Here is a 23,363-nt window from a genome sequence, read left to right on the forward strand (position 1 = left end):
AAATTATCCCCAAAAATCACCTGAATGGAGCTACCAGGAGGGTCCAGCCCACTGGGTTAAAGCGAGCACAGTCAACTGGAAACAGTTGTAACAAACGCGCAAAACAAATCAAATTTTTTTAGTGTTATTTAATATGAAATAATATTTCCAGTCTGTGATTTCATGTCGTTGTGTGTTGAGCTTTAGTGGGAATAAGCAGCAGGTGTAGATAAACTCAAGCGCGGGAAGAATAAGAGACTAAATCTATTTCTACCCCATCCTTTGACATATTTGCAACACGACAGTTCAGCCAAATGAAAGAATCCAAACATCATTTATTCCAGTAGCTGCGCTCCCTCGTTGCTCGCACTTTACACAGAGTCTTATCCAAGAACATGTTACAGCAGTGATGGATGCCTCGTGCTTCATTAGCTGCAGTCTGTCCTGGGAATCACTTACACAATATCAAACAGCTTTGGCCAGAAATCTAATGAGGCAAACAGCAGATGGCGAGAGTTACATCACGTGAGAAATGCTCTCATTTCAATTCAAAACATAATATCGACTAACATCCGCTCAGCGGTTCTTCTGGAGCTGCTGGTCTTTGAACATTTATTAAACACGCCAAGTATCGAGGACGGATTTAAATGAAATTCTCACAAATATATGATCGATCGAAACAGCAGAACAACAGAACGGGTGGGCGTGTCCCCATCGCTTAATCACAGTTTGCTGGCCTTCTGAAACTGGGACACGAAGCCGAGCACCTGATCTGACGCTGCGATGACCTTATTCTGAAGGTAACGCGCGCTGTTTTTAGACGTCTCGTTCAGGAAGTAACGATAGTTCACCATGATGCCGCAGGAGTTGGCCACACCCCTGGGGCTGGTGTCGGCACGCCAGTTGAGCCGCCACATTGTAGCGCCATTTTGCAGGTGGAAGTTAGCCACTGGATTGAGAGCATAGCCGCGCCGCTTCTCCCCGTACAGGTACCAGGCGCACAGACGCATCAGAACAGGCTCCAGGACTCCGCACAGTCTCTCTGAACGCATCCACTCGTTAGAGCTGAGGAGCTTGCGAAGGGAATCCACGGTCGGGGTCCCCGGGGTCGAATCGGTGGCATGCTGTATCTCCTTCCACTCTTCCTCAGAGAGCAGATCAAATGCACGGCCCTCCTTCCTGCACTGGCTGAGCAGGCCTTGAAGCCAAGCGGAGAAGCCTGGAATGGGTGACAGGCTGGAGAACTGGGCCATGACAGGGAACTCGCTCTGGAAGGCAGAAGAGAGGCACAGAGTTATACCCATGACCTATTTACTTCCAGTCGAATTTCATTCATTCAAAAAGGCCTGTGCATTTCAGGCTGCAGCACTGTTTTTACAGTATGTACAATCATGTGCATTAATGCAGTAAAAGCCGTAAAATAGCCTCAACCTTTCCAAACAGGCGGAAAGAAGAAAAAAGATCATTTGAAAATCCAAACTGGGGATGCAAAGAGGAAACACAGAGACCACGTACGAGGCAGCACAGATCTTATCTTTACTACAATGTAAAGGTCACCAGTTTTACAGCAGTGGAAAAAGGAGTGACGAACACTCACCTCAGCATCAAAACACCCACCAAAAGAAATGTTTGTTCCCAGGCAGCTGCTCGGGCCTTTAGCTCCTCAGAGAGGGACAGCACTGCAAATCAGCTCCTCTGCTTCATGATCCTGCCCTCCTGATGGAGATGGATGACCCTCTCTGTCCTTACCTCCCTCTTATTCCATCCACCTCCTCTGTCCCTTGCACCTTTAATACCTGTCCTTTTCTTTCAACAGCCGCCCCCGCGTGTCTCTGCCTCCTGTTGTCTGCCCACACACGAACCAGTCACCCACCCACTCACCCATCTCACAAGTCCTCTTCCACCCCACTACCTCTCTACTTTCACAAAAACGCTCCCCCTCCCCTCCCCGGCCCATCTTCGCGCTTCGGCGTCTAGGTTGATAAGTGACGGAGCAAATGTGGCAGGCAGAGAAGTGAAAGGCTGCCGATGAAAGTGTCAGACAAACCCTGGAGGGACACGTCGCTGTCTGTGTGCCTTGTTCTGCAACATTGTTTCTATTCCCCCCTTGATCTCGGCCCCCTCGGCCCCTTTTACACTAAAAGCCAACCTTCTCACTCTCAGCGTCCTGCTGCCTTTGTACTTCTTTGCACTTCCTTATTCTAACCTCTACTTTTAACTACTGCCTGTTAGCAGTGGGCAGTGTTTACAGAACAGGAAGGTACCCGAATCAGGACAGAAACAGTAAGAAAGGAGGAAAAAGAATAGAATAGGATAGAATATAGAAGAAAAGATGGAGCAGTGCCAGAACTACGCTCCAGGGTCCAATCTACAAAGACAAGCAGGGCGTCCTCTTTACCTTAAATCACCACGGTGACCTTTTCTTTTCCCTCTGTCATCTATCAGTCATCAGAGTGCTCCCTCTGTGCTACGCCGCTCCTCTCTTCACCTTTACAAACGCTAAAGAAGCCAAGCTGAGAAACCTCTGCCACAGCTGGCTTTGAAGTAAAGCACTGCAGTCACTCGTCAGGGTCACGGGTACGATTCCCATTCATGGAAAACTGTCCAGAAGATTTCTTGAACCAAACAGAAGAATACATTCTGCCTCCCTGAAATATCATTCTATGTTAAAGCCTTTTATAGCATGTTGGAAACACCGACTCTGGTCGAGGAACCACGTGCAGATGAAACCAGTGCTTTCACGCTCTGCCCTGAACAGGCAAACACACGTTTGTGGTTTTTCTCCCTCGTTTCTGCCATGAAGCAAAAATTTCAATACACCAGAGTAAAGACTCCTCCTAGTTTGAGGAGACGACCTGACAAACCCTCACTCGGGCTTCTCTCCGCCGGCCCTCCGTAAGTTTTCAGAATTCATTTTGAGATTTTGCTTTGCACTTCTAAAACACATCTAGGTCTGGCCCCGAGCTACGTGGCAGAAATATTAACCCCATAAGAGCCCGTCTGCAGCTTTCAGCTCCTCAGTTAGAGCTTTTCTGGCTGTTTTAAGGCAGCGGCTTAAATCCAACCGTGCTTTTGCCACCAGGGCTACTCAGCTTTTTCATGACCTGCCTGAGGAGATAAGGAGTGCTGAATCTGTGCCTTCTTTTAAATCACTTTTAAATACATTTTGTAGAGACTTAGTTTACAAAGTATTTGGTATATGAAGCAGTTGATATTATCATGATGATAAATAAAATCCCTAAAGCTAAAGACAGCTAGAGCTAAAAGCTTAAGTTAGCTCAGGAGGGCAGTATGTATGTACTGATATTAAATTTTACTTAGTTAATTATAATTCTTACTGTATACATTATTAAACAGCAAGATAAATAGCATAATTAGCCAATTGTGCCCCCCGCGACCCTGACAAGGATAAGCGGAAGGATGGATGTATGAAACGATATATTTTTAGACATAAGTTGTAACGGCCGCCGTTTTCTTTGTGAGTATTTATTACACGGCGTGCTGCGGCGTGCTGCGGGGAAAAGCCTGTTCTAACGTTTGAGTCTAAGGTTTATTTTTTAGCACCTGAGGCCCTTTTTTTGCTTCTCATCCGTAAACACTCTGCATACTCGTTCATGTGATTCCGTTTATTTTGAAAAGTCTCAACAGGATCTTGAGCTTTATTGTGAAAGGTTTACGTGGAAAATAAACAAGCGGACACGTGATGCTGTTACCGTCGTTGTTGCTAACGACAACGCATAAAAATCAGGCGCTTGTCTGTCCGCAGTGTGGTGATATTAAATATAAGAGAAAGAGAGAACTTTAATAAATTAATATAACCACTACAGTGGCCATCAGAACCATGAAAAAATATTACCGTAAACAGTTTATTTTGTGACACCATGAAACAAACGATAGAGGTTTTTATATATATCGTTATATCGAACAGTTATGAGATAACTAGTTACAGTGACACTAGTTACAGTGTCACTGTAACTAGTGTCACTGTAACTAGTGTCACTGTAACCCATATCTGTCTGCATGAAAATGGATTTAGAAATAATTTGGAACTTTTTTCGCTCTGTCTGATCTGTTACAGTTCACACCCACCTGCTAACTTCCACCTGTTCTTTCTAATAATGTTTGATCTGTTATTGTTCAGTATGTTTAATAGAGTATACAGGCAGGCAAAGATGTATACATCTGTAGTAGTTCACTGCTATAAACATACAAGCAGTTATTTCCTCATTTAAACTGCCAGCTCTCTTCTTCAACGTTGCTTCGTTGCTCTGGAACGATTCCAAAGCTCAAGATCTTTAAGATTGCTTAGTGTGAGTCCCGTTCAGACCACTTTCACTTACACTTCTGCCACGGTGGCTGGACATCCTTCAGCGTGTCAAGTTTAGATTTTTCCTCCAGGAGGAGGGACTGTATCCGACTGCCAGGGTGGGTGCTGAGTCAAAAAAGCCCCCACACAGACCGCACAGCCACCATCTCAGCTCCCGTATATTACAGTAGAAGGTCAGTAAGCAGTATCATTTTGCTAATCAACTTTCGTGTGCACAACCCTGTGAAGACCAAAAAACCACCTCCTGACCTGAAGGCCTGCATATCTGCTCGTATGCATGCGTGCAAATAGTCAGACCAGCACTTCCAGGTAGACATTTATAACTAATAGCAGCAGGAAAAGTGGTCAAGAGGAGATGAAAGGACAGAGACAGGTGTCTCACAACTGTTAAGCTACTTTCTCTTTGCAGATAGAAAGGAGACAGAAATCTGCATTAGGAGGCTGGAAGAGCTATAACAGCACAAGTCAGAGGAAGTGAAAGAGTCTGTGATGTACCGTTATTTATTTTGTTCCAGTTCCTGTTTCTTTCGTTTCTTTTGTTTCTTTACTTTATTAAAGTCTCATTTCTCTTACACGCCTTCACGAATGCAGAATCCGCATCTTTAAGGCTTCTACAAAACAATGCAATATAACATCGGTGACGTGCGACACCCAAAGCCTTACTGCCGACGCAGAAAACACAAAACCATATCTGCGCTGCTCACTCAACCGTATGCTTCCATTAATAACAATGACAATAAGCAAACCACTTGCAGACATCAAAACAGTCACTTTGTATGGATAAATAAAATGAAAACACTTTAAACCTGATTTTCTTTTTTTATGAGGATACGCTATGAAAAGCTATTTCCCAGCTGTTGATGAGAGAAGCTTTTGATCTTCCATTCAGTGTTCCAATCGTTTAACAAGTGCGAGCTAGAGTGGTCCAACACAAAGAGCTCTTCTGTGCTTATTGAGAGGGATGGATGAGATGTTAGTACTGCCTGTCAGCTGAGTACTTCTCTCTTTATGTATACATGCATTCAGGCGCTATTGCAAGTGGGAGATTTATGATTCAGCACTAAGAATAAAAAAAGGATGTAAATGTAAGAAAGTAGGTCAGCTGGACAACACCTGAAGAAAGGGAGGAGCTCTGTGCCATGTGTGCGTTCACGATAAGGCGTTATTATCTAGCTGTAAGGGAAAGGTTGAGAAGCGTCACTGACGTGCCTCGCTACATCCTGGTTATATTTAGATAACACATGTTTACTTAACCTTGCTGCATCTCTTTCACTGACACTTATCTGGAATGTCATCGGTATTTTAAACAGGTACCGGCATTTTAATTAGCAGAATTAACCAAAAATGTTTTGCTCTCATCCCATCAACGGGAACACTGAAGCATTTCAAAATAATTCGATCATATCCTCAAAGACAATTCAAGTTCTAGTAGCTGCAGCTGAGCCAAGGTAAACTCTGTCAGGCTACAAATGTGAAAATGTGATTGTTTGTTGTATATAAGCACTAGGGGTGCAACGATACACAAAATTCACGGTTCGGTTCGATACTTTGGTGTCACGGTTCGATATTTTTTTCGATACAAAAAAATGTTCATGCCTTTTTAATTTGTCATTTATTAAAATTATAAATATATATTTTAACTCAAAAGTACAGTTTTTAAATTTAATGTTGCTGAAACAACAAAGTAATAAAATAATAAATCTATCTGATGGAGAAATCACTCATCTTTGGAAAAGAGAGTTTATTACAGAGAAATGGCTCTTTCCAAAATAAAAGCTCTACTATACGCTTCTTCTGGGCTATATTCTCAGCAGCATATTAAACATATCAGGTCCCCATAAGGAGAATCCTGTGCTAACGGCTGTCTAAATGACTCGGGTAAAGTTTGTAGCATGCCTGCTTGTTGTTTTGTCTGCTTCCACTTGTCTTTGCACTAGCATGATGTCGGAGTAAATGTGCAGTCATATTCGTTGTGTTCCCACTAGTGCTGTCAGTGTTAATCTGAAATGACGTTAACGCCACAACACGGCAAATCTCCGTTAACGAGCTACCCCTGATCGCCCTGTGCGTGGGGCTGGACGGCCAACACGTTAACGAGCTAACTGCGCTAACACACTAGCTCCCACCCATGTAACTGAGCATTGCGTGGCACATCCAACATACTGTTTTACTTTAGTCCATGACGCGCTTACCTTCAGGGTCATACGTCACATGAAAACCAAAATAGTTCTAAAGGCCAGATCTGAATGAGGGTGGGGGAGGTTCAATTTGCCATGTTGCAAGGAGAGCTTAGCTTCTGTCTCGCTAGCTTGCCCTGCGCTCAGTGAATCTGCGTTCAACTACTCCGCCTAGGCTGCACTGTCGAGCGCAGATCCACTGAGCGCTCAACACAGACAGCATCGTCAGAAGGAAAGTTGATAAAAGAAATTACAAATGTTGTATTGTTCGATACATATGCGTACCGAACCGAAAGCACTGTATCGAACGGTTCAATATCGATACGAGTATCGTTGCACCCCTAATAAGCACCTGCAGCCCACGTTCGCTTACCTGCAATTCACGCACCACCCTCTTGATGAGGACATTGCCCAGTTCCACCCCTTGCAGGCCAGCTTGTGTTGAAGAGATCGAGTAGAAGATAGCTGAATTGATCTTATTCACGTCTTCGTCTGAGTCCAGGGTGGCAAACTCACGAACAATACTCTGAGAAAAAAGAAAGAGAGAAGATCATTTTTTCTTTAGGCTGGAGTAAGGAAGACAAATCCTGCACTACTCATGCAGCTGTAAACCCATTTTCAGTGTTCTTAGCTGCTGAGCTGCTGTCAGGGCAAGTTTCACTACAACTATTTGAGAGCTGCTGGGGCAGAACTGTGGAAATCATTGCACAATTTTACACTGTGAAATATTCTTGGATTTCAGTGTTGTGAAAACCGCCTTTAGCTCGCACAAAAACAAAAAGAAGCGATTGCTGAGCATAAAGCTTTGTTTAAACAGGGATGTGCAGTTACAAGGCCTTGGCCGTGATGTTTCTTCATACTGGTCACGTGACAGGAGGACCGACACAGTAAATCCCAGACGTGTAACTGTCTTCTACGCTTTAATAAAGGGACACAAACCGTTACAGCAGCCTCCGGCAAATGAGTCTAACCTGTATGTTATCAGAGATGTCTTCAGTCAGAGCCACGTGGAGTACAACCAAGGGCTCTCCCGGCATGGCAGCATGGGTGAAGGCATAGCAGCGTCGGTACGGTCCCACTCTGCGCTTCAGGTCGGTCCAGTTTCTTACAGGGTGCACTGCCTCATACCTGGGAGAAGGCAGGCTCATGGTCAGCTCCAAAGTCCTTGGTTACCGATATGAAATGTTATTAGTTACACGCCTCCAGCTTAAATAATCACAGCAGCTTAAAAAAACTGCAGCACAGGATCCTTCAGCTCAGACGGAGGTCGACAAAAGCGGCGTCTCGTTCGGGCGGCTCAAAGAACCACCACAAGTGGGTCTGATTAGCTGCGTCGAGCCAGTTAGCTTTGAATGACATTTTCCCCATTTTTCATTCAAAGATAAAAGTGTTGTGTTACTCAGTTTCAAATATTACGTTTTCAATTGCAACGGTTTGCAAAAGACCTTCTTTTTCTGCTATTCTAACATAAAATAGCCAAATTAATATAAAGCTAAATACAGGCGTTACAAAGCCTTAATTAAAGTGATTACTAACATTTATGTTTGCAAACTTTTACATCAAACTGGCTGCTGTGAGAGATCTTTATAGCAATAGCTTCACATGGGGCGCTTAATAGGGCTCCTATTTATATTAGATTAGATTATATAAACTTTGTTGCCCATTTAGCTAATTTCACTGCAATATTTTGAGGACTGTCTCACCTGCTACCTTGTTTACCCGCCTTCTAAAGTGCACCTGATTTCTGTACAGTGGGAATAGGAAGTGAAATGACTCCCCCTAGAGCCTGGAGTAAAGCTACAGTTATATTCTAATACTAATCATTTCCAAAACCTGTAGCTGAATCTTTAGGTAAAGATAAAAGAGAGAAATGCACAGCTAGTTGGACTGCTTTAAATACATTAATCAGCTGTAGCACCTTCTCCCAACAAGTACTTCAAACTAGTGTGTGCAAGCAGGTGCATGTGTGTGTTTTTACCTCCCTCTGTCATGCTACAGCAGCCCTGTCCATGTGTTTAAATGCTCATGAAGTTCATTTAAACACGTGGACAAGCCCGCTGTCCCTATGGTTACAGAGGAGGGGTTAAGTAAACAGTCATTTTTAAAACTGTGCTGTCGAATGTGCTTCAGGGAAGAAGAAAAAACAGCCTGCGATGCGATTCTACAGTTAAAGATGAGGAACAACACTGGGTCGCAGTGATGCCCTTACTGGCTGATCTTCTGCAGGATCTCGCAGGGGGACTGCCAGGTGATTCTCTCGAGTCGCAGCAGACCTACAGAGAACCACTCAGACAGCAAGCTCTTCAGCGCACCATTCAGGTCCTGTGGGAGAAAAAGGGGAGCGTTTAGCTGTAACAGCCACATCCAGCTGATAATTGAAACATTCGCCACATTCTTTCTGTTTCAGAGAGCAGCTCAGCAGCTGCTCTGTCAAGTAAATATAGTACAAGAAAAAGAAGGTCATCCACAATATTGAGTAATGCAAGCACTAACTAAATGTCATTTCACTGTTGCAGTGAAAAGTTGGAAGTGGAAAATAAAATACTGTCTTTTCTATTCCTATTAAGAACTGGATAAATACAGGCTTTACAACCCCGTGACCTGTTTTATTAAGAACTCACAAACTAGAGCAGCGCAGCAGCTGAAGTTTGTCTGTGGCGATGAACAATTCATGGCCACATCTTGGACACTGTGCCTGGATGTGTGCTCCTTTGGGCGTCGGTATACAGTTTGAATGTTTTCACATTATGAATAGTGATTTGTTCGAGCTTGCAATAAGCGTAGAAGGGGCACTTCAATAAGCAACTTGCCATTTGAAAGCAGGCCTGTCCTCCAACAAAGGTCAGACTTCATTTAAAGCAAATCTCTTGCAAACACACAAACAAGCTCACAAGGTGCACACACTCAGGCACATAAATAGAGCTTATATTGGCTGTTTCATAGGATGGCTTCTCTTCAGGCTTACTTTAATGCCAGCTTGTCAATCATAATAAAAGCTAATACAAACAAGCACAACTACAGTCACGGTGTAAAAGCCAGTGGCTGAAATTCTCCACGAGCCGCGATCGAATCCAAAGCTAACAGCATTTGAAATTCATCCCCACATATAAGCATCAGGCCCTGCATTATTCAGCTGTACGGTTGAGAAGTTTCAGACTAGAAGATTCTGTTGAGCAAAGAGCAAATCAAAAGTAACCCTGAAATACAATTTTAGCAAAACTTCAATTTCGACTTATTTCATAGTATATATGTGTTCCTCAGACTTCACAAGCTGCCAGAAGGGAAATAATCTACGATAGCTGATACGCACATCAACAACGCCGTGAGGGAATAGCAGCCGCTGGCTTGGGCGGCCAATTTTCACCCACACAAAAGAGAGGTCAAACTGGGATGTGTATTCCATTGACCCAGCAGAAGATGGAGTCTTTAGAAATGGAAGAGTGCATCATTCAAGGCCTCGAGTTAGGAGAGAGGGAGAGAGGGATGGCAGAAAGAAAGGGAAGGGGTAAAAAAGAAAATCCTGCAACCCATTAAAAAGAAAATGAAGCGACACTTTTGACACTGGAGCCGTATCAATGCAGCCGGGCGCGGATGCTGTAAGGTGATACAGCCTCTGCTACAAGCAGCCTCTCTACCTCGAGCTGGAGTTATTTTGTGACTATACAGTGAGCCAGCATGAGCTGCCTGCACAAGGCCAGATGACCACTGACTGTCCAAGTGTTTCAAAGGTCAGTCAGAGCCTGCCAGTACCTTTGCTCCAGCAGGGCGCGTGCCATTTGTAGGCTTGTGCGTCGAAGGGGAAAAAATAGTCCCGCTGACATGTGCACCCCCAGGGAGCCAGCTAACACGATATCCTTGACATGTCCTAACCGGTGTTGGGCAAGTTACTTTGAAAAAGTCATTAATTACTTGAAAATGAACTATTACGTTACTTTAAAAAAAACGTTTAACCCCCTGGGCTCCAGGGTATAATTGGTCATTTTTCACTACGTTTGATTTTCCCTCCACATTTCACCTTTAAAAACGATTTCCTTTGCCTTGTTTGGTCTCATCCTTTTCAGCACAACCTCACGTGTCTGAATTTACAGTCATGTTTTCATTTTGACAAACTGTATTAACACAATTGATCTAAAATCAGACAAAAAACATAAAATCAGAGTAGAAAAGGTGATATTTTTTACTGTAACAACCACAAACATGTTTAATGAATCATATTTCATAACTTTAAATGCAAATATAAATTGTCAATTTTAAAATCTACGTACAAGTTTTGCAAACAACAAAGTTATTTGCAGCCATTTACCTTTTACTCCTTTTTCAATAATTCAATAACAAATTATTTGTGCCACTCCAAAAACATAATTTCTGTCCACTATAAAGGAAACATCACAGCCTGATACCTGCAGGCCTGACAGCAGCAGGTGTGTCACTCCGGTTTCTACCTGGAGACAGCAGTCGCCTCATTGTTTTTGTTTTGTTTTTTTATTTGTTGCTGATAAGCAGAGAGGTCTCGCTGCTGTCCTTAGACAGTAAACGTGACGAAACTATTGAGGAAAAACAGGCGTATATCTTGTTTATCATGACTCTGGTTTTACTGGCCGATCAACACAGTTTATAAACTGGTATATGGCACCTCGTTGCTTTGTCTTTAAGTGGCCATGTGATTGTTTACCACGACTACTTTATTCTTCCTCAGTCAAACAGCAGCACTCATGCGATTGTTTTGCCCCCTGAGCTCCAGGTGTTGTGCCAAAAAGTGATCGTCGGGCAGAAAGTGATCACCGCCCGCGGGAGCGCGCAGCTGCTTAAAGCTGTAGCGTCCAGATTACTTACAGCTACTTCCTGCAGCTGATATAAGATGCGGTAAGCTGAACACAGCTTCATCCGTCTGCTTGTTGAGAAATAGTAACGCGACCACATTTTCTTGTTAGTAACGGTAACGGCGTTGTAACGATAGGAACAGTAATTAGTTAGATTACTCGTTACTGCAAAAAGTAACGCCGTTACTTGTAACGCCGTTGTTCCCATGACTGGTCCTAACATCTTCCAGTTGCAGTTTGGGTGAACACAAATGAAAGGGCCTGAAGCAAAAAGGTGAGAGGGAACATCAAAAGTCAATATGCAAATCCAGCTAATCTAAATGAAAGAGAACCACAGCGACTCGGTCTTGGGTACATTTAAAAAGTGAATGTACCCAAGACTTGTATGCTGTACTGTAGTTCTACAGTCATTACCATATTCTGATTGCAAGGTCTCCCTTGGTATGCACATACCTTCAACGCAGGTACTAAAAGCTTCACGTTGGCTGTGACCATTTTTTAGCTCAATCAATGCAGGCGGTAACAACAAGCAAAGATTACGAGGCACCAACAAGACCAACGTTTACAGTGCTGAGAAGACGTCGGTACTCTGTTGGCAACTTAGACCTTTTTAAGCTACACAGGCTCTCAGTGGTCCGGGGTTATTGAGATTAAGCACATCTGAACCACGTTAGAGCAGGAACGGTGCAATCAGGGTCTTTAAAAAACATATCAGCCAGTAGCACTTAACACATGAAAACACATGATTGCAAGGTCAAAGGCATATGCACTTTCAGTGCTTTCCAAAGCAAAACATAGAAGCTGAAGATGACTAAAGTAGGCTTTCATAAAATAGCTGCTTATGATACCAGAAAAAGACTTTTTAGTTGAACTATAATAGCTTTTGATTGTGGTTTTCTAATTTTGATTCACATATTTCAGCACAAGAATTTTACAGATCAGCAGCTTCCTTTTTATGTAGTATGTTGGAGAATCGGGGGGGAAATCATTTTCATGAGCTACATAAAGAAAAATGTGGGTTTTTAACACAAAACTAAACAGAGATGTTAATGAGGTTTTATCAAATGTTGAGACTGAGAAAGATTTGCTCATTCTGAGCTTGATGCCAGCAAGCCAAACTTATAAAAGAAAAAGTTGGAACTTATATAAAGGCTGGAAAGACGTGCAATCCTTAATAAAGAAAAAGTAGAAGAGAAAGAAAGTACCTCAGCGTGATGGCTTATTACTGAAAGGCATCCGTCTTTTAGCCCTTTAATAAATATAGTGAAGTACACTCACAAAGTGCCAGTACTTTCATTCCCATCTAGATTTCTTTAAAATAGCACCCTGTGCGCCTTCAAAGACTTGGAGTTGAGAGCACTGCTACGCTGTATCTTAAAGGAAGAAAAGCACCTGTTGGAACATGATTGGATTAAAAAGGCGTCCCGGAGAGACCGTCTTTCATAAGTGAAAATGTGGAGAGGTTTACCACTTTGCGAATGACTGCACAGGAAAACAATTCAGCTATTTTAGAATAACCTTTCTCAACATAAAATTGCAAAGAATTTGTGGATTTCATCATGTTTGGTACAAAACCTGAATATAACAAATAAAAATAGGGTTGCAAACTATCAATTAATTATGATGGCTGACTACAAAAACCAGTTCAAACTCAGGAAAGAAAAACGCTGTGCCCGAGCTTGTTTAACACGGACTAAAGTTAAATGCATGCCTGCGGTCTGAAATTTTAAAGTCGTGGATGTTGCATTCTCTTGGCGTCATAATTGACCTTTTTATCGGCATCTGATTGTATAGGCAGGCACTGGTCTACAGGATATGGTCTACATCTATACTGCTGAATGATATATGCAGGTTTACTTCAAGACAATATCTTTCTTCATTGAAGACGTATGCCTGACCCAACGTTTTGGAATCTGCTGCTGGCATCAAGTTTAAAATGAGCACAAACTTATGTGACATTCTGTCTTTGGAATCCTGTAAATGAAATCCATGGTTTACGCAGTTTGAGCATGATAGCATGCTTACATAACACCAGTGGGTTATTTATAACTCCACTTTCACATCTAATCAGTCTGGGTCCAACATTGAGATCCAGCAGGCATAAGGGAACGCAAATCAGAGGCTGACATGAAACCAACAGAAAAGTCATCCTGTAAACATACTGCAGTTGCAGGAACTGCCACATAAACAATGCATGTATGCAATTACCAGTACTTGTAACTAACAAAATCATTTTTTATGTTTCTGTTGTGTTTAGTTCAGCAGCATGTGTAAGCTCTTTGATCAAGTTGATATTTTCTATGTTTAAATACGATTATTGTTGTAGTTTGAAATAAAAATGTCATCACAAATGTCAAACATTCTCTAGTTTCAGTTTCTTGGTAATCAGAATTTCCATCTTTACTTTTTCCACACCTGACCAGACAATAAGAAAAAGATAAAGCCGATGTTGTAACTGTGTAAGAATCATGAAGAATATGTTACTCTGACAATGTAAATACTCTAAAAAATGTAAGTTAAAAAAATCACAACTGCTTTATTTGTTTACATAGCACTAAGGTTCAGTTGATAGACTTTCTAGCACATTACACTGAACACAGAACAGATATCAGAATCAAACCACTTATGGTAATTTTATTATTGCTACTAGTATCAAATATGGGGCTTTAGATGTGAATACCTCTACAGTGTTTATATCTGTACTCTCAAACTAAGTGCACGAACTACACACTGACAAACCCACTTAAAAGTATTCCACTGTTACCACTTACAGCGTGCATAAGCACTGCTACACCCTAGTGTGAACTGAAAGGTGTGATTATATTGACGCCTGAATGATGAGGCCTGTGAGACTGCCTTTATGGTTAAATGCGCTGCCAGAAATGTGCCATTATAAGTGGGCAAAGAACATGGGATCGGTGTAATGGGATCTTTAAGGGTTTCTTTCCGCCGCCTTTTCTTTAAAGTCCGTTTTAACTGTCTTCAAAGGATGCATTCAAAATATTCATTACATGCCTGATTAATATTCAGTTCTTTCCCTTTGTAGCTACGGCAGAGAAGTTCTTATTCAGCTATAGAATTAAACATTTTAAAGTCTTTTTTAAACACGAGAGATTTCCAGCAACAGTGGAAGACAGCTCCGATCAGCTGAGCTGTCCATCCAGAACACGCAGGAAGTCTGAAGAAAGCTCTGAAATTGAGCTTGACAGTGTTTTTGTCCCAAACAAGCCCCCGTCTAATCAATATGTTAAACAATCATACACTAAGAATGAATAAAAAAGGACTCGTTAATTACATGGTTAGTAAGGGGGAGTTAACTGGGGCAAAGGTGCACTGAACCCGTGATGAAATATGAACCGGGGGGGCAGCGCACAGGCTGCAGTGTGCAGGCGGCTATACTGTAGCTACCGTTGGATGCTGTCAGGTTATGTCACATGCAGTGTCTCTATATTGGCAATGTCAAACACATAAACGCGAAAGGTATTTCTTGAGCTCGAGTCAAGCGAGCACCCGTAGAAATGTGAACGAATATTACCCTGATGTGCGGGCTGTCGCTAGCTTTGGACGAGATTATTTCGAGCACATCCGCTCGCAGATCCACAAGAAACTTCACTCCCCCCTCGACTCTGCTTATATGACTGAACAGCTGTTTATAACGGGGAGTCAAGGTGTACCGGAGTCTGTCTTCAGCTAGCAAAATGGTCGCCAAGTCCCGTAATTGAGTGTCCAGTAGCTTCAGTGCCAGCTCCGAAACACTTTTGTGGTCCACCCCGAAGTCTTGTGATAGCTTCGTTAGGAAACAAAGTTTATCTTCCTTATCGAGACTTTTGTAGAAGTACATGAACTCCAGGCTGTTAGTTTCGGGTGGGGGCGGGGATTTGTCCCTCGTTTCGTAGGAAGGTAAAGGTGCAACGACCCTCGATAGTATCTCCTCCATACCGGAGACACCGCCGCGAATATGTGTAGAGTACCGGCGCCTGCAGCGGACGTCTGAGGCCTCCAGAGCCACTCTGAGAAAAGCCCGGTGTCGCCAGCACCTTACACTGCTCCGGAAAGCCAAAATCACGGGATGGGATGTCATTACCGGGGGGAGGTTAAGCTGTCTGGAACCCACGACCAGTTACCACACACAGGAAATCATTTCCGGGTCTCTTAAAGAGACAGTACAACAAATAAAACGCACTAACCCGGTGTTGTGCCAAAAAGTGATCCTATGGACAGAAGTTCAGTTTCTGATGGCACAAAGTTCTGCCTATAGTGACGCCTGCCAAAAACTGATGTCATATGTTTCCGTGTGTTTGTTATATGTGTAATATCTTTACTTATGTTGGTATTCGGTGGACTTCGGTAATCAGGGTTTACAAATGGGTTATATAAAAAATATATAAATTACCTGTTTTTCAAGTACCTTTGTAACTCTATGTTATTGTACTTACATTATAACCAATCCGGTCCTTTTTGTCCACTTTAAATATGTTTACAGAACTGTTATTATATTTGTTGCAATGTCTGCTGTCCTCTTGCCCAGATTATTCTTTAAAAATACATTTTTAATGTCAACGAGATTTTTTTTTAACTGCGTAAATAAAGGCTATATAAAAGTCACTACCAAAAACTGATTGCGGCTTGTACCTTCTTACAGGAATATTGTTTGTGACTCAAGATGACTTGGTATCATGAGGGATACATTTGACATATGTTTCACATATTTTAGAGCAGAGCTTCCCAAAGTGTGGGGCCCGCCCCCTAGGGGGTGGAGATGTTAGCTCTTTATACAGTAAAGTTACAGTGAGATACAAATAACATCAGGCTGATCCTGCCACGATTTGTTCCCTCGGTTCAAATCACGGACAAACAGGATCCCACAGCTGTTTTTGTTTTTAAACCCATTTTGCACAGAGAGACATTTTTTGAAAAATGTATTGATAGCAATGTTGAATATTATTACACAGGAAAAAAAACAACTACACGTACAATAATCACACCGTGACGCCTCTGCCTTTCTAATGGAGGGACAGTAACTGTGTGTATGTAAGCGTGTAAAACCTGAAGATAGTCAGATTAACAGTAACAGTATTTTGTCTCTATTTGCAATTCATCTCATGTAAACAATAACGTGCGCACAGCGTGACGTGAAAAAAGGCACATACCTTTGACTTGCCTGATGAACTCTGTATTCCTCGTCCACACGTAAACACAAAAAAGGAGTTTTAAAAGATCTCCATTTTCAGTGATTCTAAACGTCGTTTACGTGTAGCTGCGTTTTCAAAAACACCGGTGTAGGTGCGGACGTAGCATAAGAGAGTTAGCAGTTTAATCTCTTACTACCTGTAATTTATTGCAGATTACTTGTATTTGTTTAATTGTTTACTAAATGTTTGAGGTGTGAAATAAACCGCAACGGAGCAAAAGATGGGTGTGTGTGGCTGGAGGATGTGTTTGTGCGTGTGCGTGCGCGCACTGGGGGGGGGGCAATATTTTTCTTGTAAAACAAAGGGGGGCCCAGCAAAAAAAGTTTGGGAACCACTGTTTTAGAGTAACAAGTTATTTATAGCAGTTTAAATACGAGCAATCAGTTTTGGCAAATACCGGAAATCAGTTTTTGACAGGCGATCACTTTTTGGAACAACACCGGCCGTTTGTTACAGTTCGGAGATCACTATAAAAACACGTAACAAATGATGTCACTGTTTGTATTTCGCTGTTTGTTAAGTTTAGTGTTATAGATAAACATGTCAATGCCTGCGTTCTAGATCAATTAATCAATACAGTGAAATCTTTCTACATATGTGACCAAAGCTGAAATTTACAATAAGTATTACCACAATGAGAACTAGTAGCTTTGAGTCAGAGGCGGATCTACAAGGGGGCAAGGGTGGGCAGAGCCCTCTTTCCCAATTCTTTTATGTATAGGTTGGCCACAATGAGTGAAACTGGGGGACCTATGGCACACCCATGTTTCTGCCTGTAGTACACAGCAAAAACTCCAGTGTTAATTTAACACTGGAGTTTTTGCTGTGTACTGACCCGTGTATGTGAAATATGTGGAGTTCTAAGAGCAAACAAACTTGGTCAGTGCTGAGTGGTCTTGTTGCTGAGTTGGGGTGATACTGTAATCTCTTACAAACTACAGTGACTGGAACACAAGTGAAGAGAGATGTAACATCATACAAGCCCATTGTTTCGTCTGCCTCCATAATGACATCTCTCTTATCAACAAATCCAAAGTGTTTTGCAGTGTTTAGAGCTGCAAAGGGTTCATCTTTCACCATCTTACAATGCTTTGACTGCAGCCACTCCCCAGCTCTCTGTGAATGGTGCTCATGGCCATTGATCAATAGTCATCGAACAGTGGTTGCTGATCAATAGTCATGACAATAATGATCAAGAAACTGACCTCACAGCCTGTTGTTGTCAGTGGTGCTGCTTTCAATCATTGTGCAAATGTACTGTTTATAAGGTTGGGAAACCTGCAGTCAGCTGAGCCTGAAGACGTCACCTGGATGATGACGAAACGTTTCTCCCACTGAAAATGTCCAGATGAACAGAATCAGCTTTCTGGGATTTCCCTACTGGGACTGAGCTTGTAATGACATTTCTGTGTCAAAAAACTATCCTTGTGTTCTTAGAAGACATAATGATACCATAAAAAGTTTTACTGTGTTTTTGTGGGTATTTTGTCGACTCCATTTACATATAGGGATTTTCACATATTTCACTGAAGAGGCATGTGCCACCCTGCCTAGACCTCTTGCCCCTCCTTTGTCCCCCCATGTAAAAAATTCTACAGCTGATTCTGCTTTACTGCTTTGAGTCCAAGACTTGGCAATTAAGGGGATTCACAGGAAAGAACATATGTTGTATAGCCACTGAGAAGTGAAAAGATTAATTTTAAAATTACTTTTATCCATCACACATTCCTAAGCAAATTCAATTTACAAACATTTATTTATTTGTATTTATTTATTTTACTAATTTTTAAAAATTTAAAATAGAATTAACCAGTACTCTCAATATTTGGGTTAAATTAAATGAATAAAGAGAAGGTTCATATATGTTCGAGGGTTTGCCACATATTAATGTATAATATCACATGAACTGTGCTGTTTTGAGGTATTTGTGTTTGTGTGGCTAATGGTTCGCCCCCATCATGTAATATTTTTATTGACATTGTGTTGTGTGTGTGTGTGTGTCTAACACATACCCACACACAAGGTTCACACAAGGTTCAGGAAACACAATGATATACTGTAGCTATTTGCATCTGGGTTAACACAAAGTAATACATCCTTGTGTTAGTAAAGGATGGGCTAAGAAAGCAAAGAAAATTGATTGGACAGAATAGAAAAATAGACTCACAGTTGAGATATAATGATGCTGCAACCATGTGACAAAACCAAGTGTCAAACTGGAAGATTTAAATGTGAAGTAGCTTGATCCTTACTTACTTAAACCTTAATGAGGTGCAGCCTCATTAAGGGTTTAAGTAAGCTTAATCTTCAGTGAGTGTAACTTTTTTCTTGTAGTTTATTCAGATACAGTTCATAGTAATATATGGTAGGTTTAGTGCACCATGGATGCTTTTATTTTCAATGCAAAGCACCAAGTCCTCCCTTGGTATGCACATACCTTCAACGCAGGTACTAAAGCTTACGTGGCTGTGACCATTTTTTAGCTCAATCATGCAGGCTTTAACAACAAGCAAGATTACGAGGCACCAACAAGACCAACGTTTACAGTGCTGAGAGAAGTCGGTACTCTGTTGGCAACTTAGACTTTTTTAAGCTACACAGCTCTCAGTGGTCCGGGGTATTGAGATTAAGCACATCTGAACCACGTTAGAGCAGGAACGGTGCAATCAGGGCTTTAAAAAACATATCAGCCATAGCACTTAACACTGTAAAACACATGATTGCAAGGTCAAAGGCTATGCACTTTCAGTGCTTCCAAAGCAAAACATGAGAAGCTGAAGAGACTAAAGTAGGCTTTCATAAAATAGCTGCTATGATACCAGAAAAAGACTTTTAGTTGAACTATAATAGCTTTTGATTGTGGTTTTCTAATTTTGATTCACAATTTCAGCACAAGAATTTTACAGATCAGCAGCTTCCTTTTTATGTAGTATGTTGGAGAATCGGGGGGGAAATCATTTTCATGAGCTACATAAAGAAAAATGTGGGTTTTTAACACAAAACTAAACAGAGATGTTAATGAGGTTTTATAAATGTTGAGACTGAGAAAGATTTGCTCATTCTGAGCTTGATGCCAGCAAGCCAAACTTATAAAGAAAAAGTTGGAACTTATATAAAGGCTGGAAAGACGGGCAATCTAATAAAGAAGAAAAGAGAAAGAGAAAGAAAGTACCTCAGCGTGATGGCTTATTACTGAAAGGCATCCGTCTTTAGCCCTTTAAAAATATAGTGAAGTACACTCACAAAGTGCCAGAACTTCATTCCCATTAGATTTCTTTAAAATAGCACCCTGTGCGCCTTCAAAGACTTGGAGTTGAGAGCACTGCTACGCTGTATCTTAAAGGAAGAAAAGCACCTGGAACATGATTGAATTAAAAAGGCGTCCCGGAGAGACCGTCTTTCATAGTGAAAATGGGGGAGAGGTTTACCACTTTGCGAATGACTGCACAGGAAAACAATTCAGCTATTTAGAAAACCTTCTCAACATAAAATGCAAAGAATTGTGGATTTCATCATGTTTGGTACAAAACCTGAATATAACAAATAAAAATAGGGTTGCAAACTATCAATTAATTATGATGGCTGACTACAAAAACCAGTTCAAACTCAGGAAAGAAAAACGCTGTGCCCGAGCTTGTTTAACACGACTAAAGTTAATGCATGCCTGCGGTCTGAATTTTTAAAGTCGTGGATGTTGCATTCTCTTGGCGTCATAATTGACCTTTTTATCGGCATCTGATGTTATAGCAGGCACTGGTCTACAGGATATGGTCTCATCTAATCTGCTGAAGATATATGCAGGTTTACTTCAAGACAAATCTTCTTCATTGAAGACGTATGCCTGACCCAACGTTTTGGAATCTGCTGCTGGCATCAAGTTTAAAATGAGCACAAACTTATGTGACATTCTGTCTTTGGAATCCTGTAAATGAATCCAGGTACGCAGTTTGAGCAGATAGCAGCTTACATAACACCAGTGGGTTATTTATAATCCACTTCACATCTAATAGTCTGGGTCCAACATTGAGACCAGCAGGCATAAGGGAAGCAAATCAGAGGCGACATGAAACCAACAGAAAGTCATCCGTGTAAACTAGCAGTTGCAGGAACTGGCCACATAAACAATGCATGTATGTATTACCAGTATTGTAACTAACAAAATCATTTTTGTTTCGGTTGTGTGTGGTTCAGCAGCATGTGTAAGCTCTTTGATCAAGTTGATATTTTTCATGTTTAAATACGATTATTGTTGTAGTTTGAAATAAAAATGTCATCACAAAGTTCAAACATCTCTAGTTTCAGTTTCTTGGTAATACAGAATTCCATCTTTACTTTCCACACCTGACCAGACAATAAGAAAAGAAAAGCCGAGTTGTAACTGTGGAAAAATCATGAAGAATATGTTACTGTGACAGGTAAATACTCTAAAAAATGTAAGTTAAAAAAATCACAAACTGCTTTATTTGTTTACATAGCACTAAGGTTCAGTTATAGACTTTCTAGCACTTACACTGAACACAGAACAGATATCAGAACAAACACTTATGGTAATTTTTATTTGCTACTAGTATCAAATATGGGGCTTAGATGTGAATACCTCTACAGTGTTTATAGTCTGTACCTCAAACTAAGTGCACGAACTACACACTGACAAACCCACTTAAAAAGTATTCCACTGTTACCACTTACAGCGTGCATAAGCACTGTTACAACCCTAGTGTGAACTGAAAGGTGTGATTATATTGACGCCTGAATGAGGAGGCCTGTGAGACTGCCTTTATGGTTAAATGCGCTGCCAGAAATGTGCCATTATAAGTGGGCAAAGAACATGGGATCGGTGTAATGGGATCTTTAAGGGTTTCTTTCCGCCGCCTTTTCTTTAAAGCCGTTTAACTGCTCAAAGGATGCATTCAAAATATCATTACATGCCTGATTAATATTCAGTTCTTTCCCTTTGAGCTACGGCAGAGAAGTCTTAGCAGTATGAATTAAACATTTTAAAGTCTTTTTAAACACGAGAGATTTCCAGCAACAGTGGAAGACAGCTCCGACAGCTGAGCTGTCCATCCAGAACACGCAGGAAGTCGGAAGAAAGCCTGTGAAATTGAGCTTGACAGTGTTTTGTCCCAAACAAGCCCCCGTCTAACAATATGTTAACACAATCATACACTAAGAATGAATAAAAAAGGACCGTTAATACATGGTTAGTAAGGGGGAGTTAACTGGGCAAGGGGGGCACTGAACCGTGATGAAATATGAACCGGGGGGGGCAGCGCACAGGCTGCAGTGTGCAGGCGGCTATACTGTAGCTACCGTGATGCTGTCAGGTTATGTCACATGCAGTGTCTCTATATTGGCAATGTCAAACAAATAAACGCGAAAGGTATTTCTTGAGTTCGAGTCAAGCGAGCACCCGTAGAAATGTGAACGAATATTACCCTGATGTGCGGGCTGTCGCTAGCTTTGGACGAGATTATTTCGAGCACATCCGCTCGCAGATCCACAAGAAACTCACTCCCCCCCGACTCTGCTTATATGACTAACACTGTTTATAACGGGGAGTCAAGGTGTACCGGAGTCTGTCTCAGCTAGCAAAATGGTCGCCAAGTCCCGTAATTGAGTGTCCAGTAGCTTCAGTGCAGCTCCGAAACACTTTTGTGGTCCACCCCGAAGTCTTGTGATAGCTCGTTAGGAAAAAGTTTATCTTCCTTATCGAGACTTTTGTGAAGTAAATGAACTCCAGGCTGTTAGTTTCGGTGGGGGCGGGGATTTGTCCCTCGTTTCGTAGGAAGGTAAAGGTGCAACGACCCTCGATAGTACTCCTCCATACCGGAGACACCGCGCGAATATGTGGTAAGTACCGGGCCTGCAGCGGACTCTGAGGCCTCCAGAGCCACTCTGAGAAAGCCCGGTGTCGCCAGACCTTACACTGCTCCGGAAAGCCAAAATCACGGGATGGGATGTCATTACCGGGGGAGGTTAAGCTGTCTGGAACCCACGACCAGTTACCACACACAGGAAATCATTCCGGGTCTCTTAAAGAGACAGTACACACAAATAAAACGCACTAACCCGGTGTTGTGCCAAAAAGTGATCCTATGGACAGAAGTTCAGTTTCTGATGCACAAAGTTCTGCCTATAGTGACGCCTGCCAAAAACTGATGTCATATGTTTCCGTGTTTTGTTATATGTGTAATATCTTTACTATGTTGGTATCGGTGGGACTTCGGTAATCAGGGTTTACAAATGGGTTATATAAAAAATATATAAATTACCTGTTTTCAAGTACTTTGTAACTCTATGTTATTGTACTTACATTAAACCAATCCGGTCCTTTTTGTCCACTTTAAATATATGTTTACAGAACTAGTATATATTTGTGCAATGTCTCTGCCTCTTGCCCAGATTATCTTTAAAAATACATTTAATGTCAACGAGATTTTTTTTTTAACTGCGAAATAAAGGCTATATAAAAGTCACTACAAAAACGGATTGCGGCTTGTCCTTCTTACAGAATGTTTGTGTGACTCAAGATGACTGTATCATGAGGGATACATTTGACATAGTTTCACATTTTAGAGCAGAGCCCCAAAGTGGTGGGCCCGCCCCCTAGGGGGTGGAGATGTTAGCTCTTTATACAGTAAAGTTACAGTGAGATACAAATAACATCAGGCTGATCCTGGCCACGATGTCCTCGGTTCAAATCACGGACAAACAGGATCCCACAGCTGTTTGTTTGTTTTAAACCCATTTTGCACAGAGAGAATTTTTGAAAAATGTATTGATAGCAATGTTGAATATTACACAGGAAAAAAACAACTACACGTACAATAATCACACCTGACGCCCTCTGCCTTTCTAATGGAGG

General features: G+C 41.7%; 1 protein-coding gene across 1 annotated transcript; it reads right to left on the reverse strand.

The window, feature by feature from the left end:
• Window positions 1-294: 294 nt before the first annotated feature.
• mlycd (malonyl-CoA decarboxylase) lies at window positions 295-15,599 on the reverse strand. The gene is made up of 5 exons (XM_040024969.1): window positions 14,839-15,599; window positions 8,693-8,805; window positions 7,455-7,611; window positions 6,857-7,009; window positions 295-1,247 (listed from the first exon to the last, which is right to left on the reverse strand). The coding sequence occupies exons 1-5, from the start codon at window positions 15,382-15,384 to the stop codon at window positions 702-704; spliced, it is 1,515 nt and encodes a 504-aa protein (XP_039880903.1). The 5' UTR covers window positions 15,385-15,599; the 3' UTR covers window positions 295-701.
• Window positions 15,600-23,363: the final 7,764 nt, after the last annotated feature.

Source organism: Simochromis diagramma, unplaced genomic scaffold (genome assembly GCF_900408965.1).
Source record: "Simochromis diagramma unplaced genomic scaffold, fSimDia1.1 OVJJ01000293.1, whole genome shotgun sequence".
Classification (NCBI taxonomy): Eukaryota; Metazoa; Chordata; class Actinopteri; order Cichliformes; family Cichlidae; genus Simochromis; species Simochromis diagramma.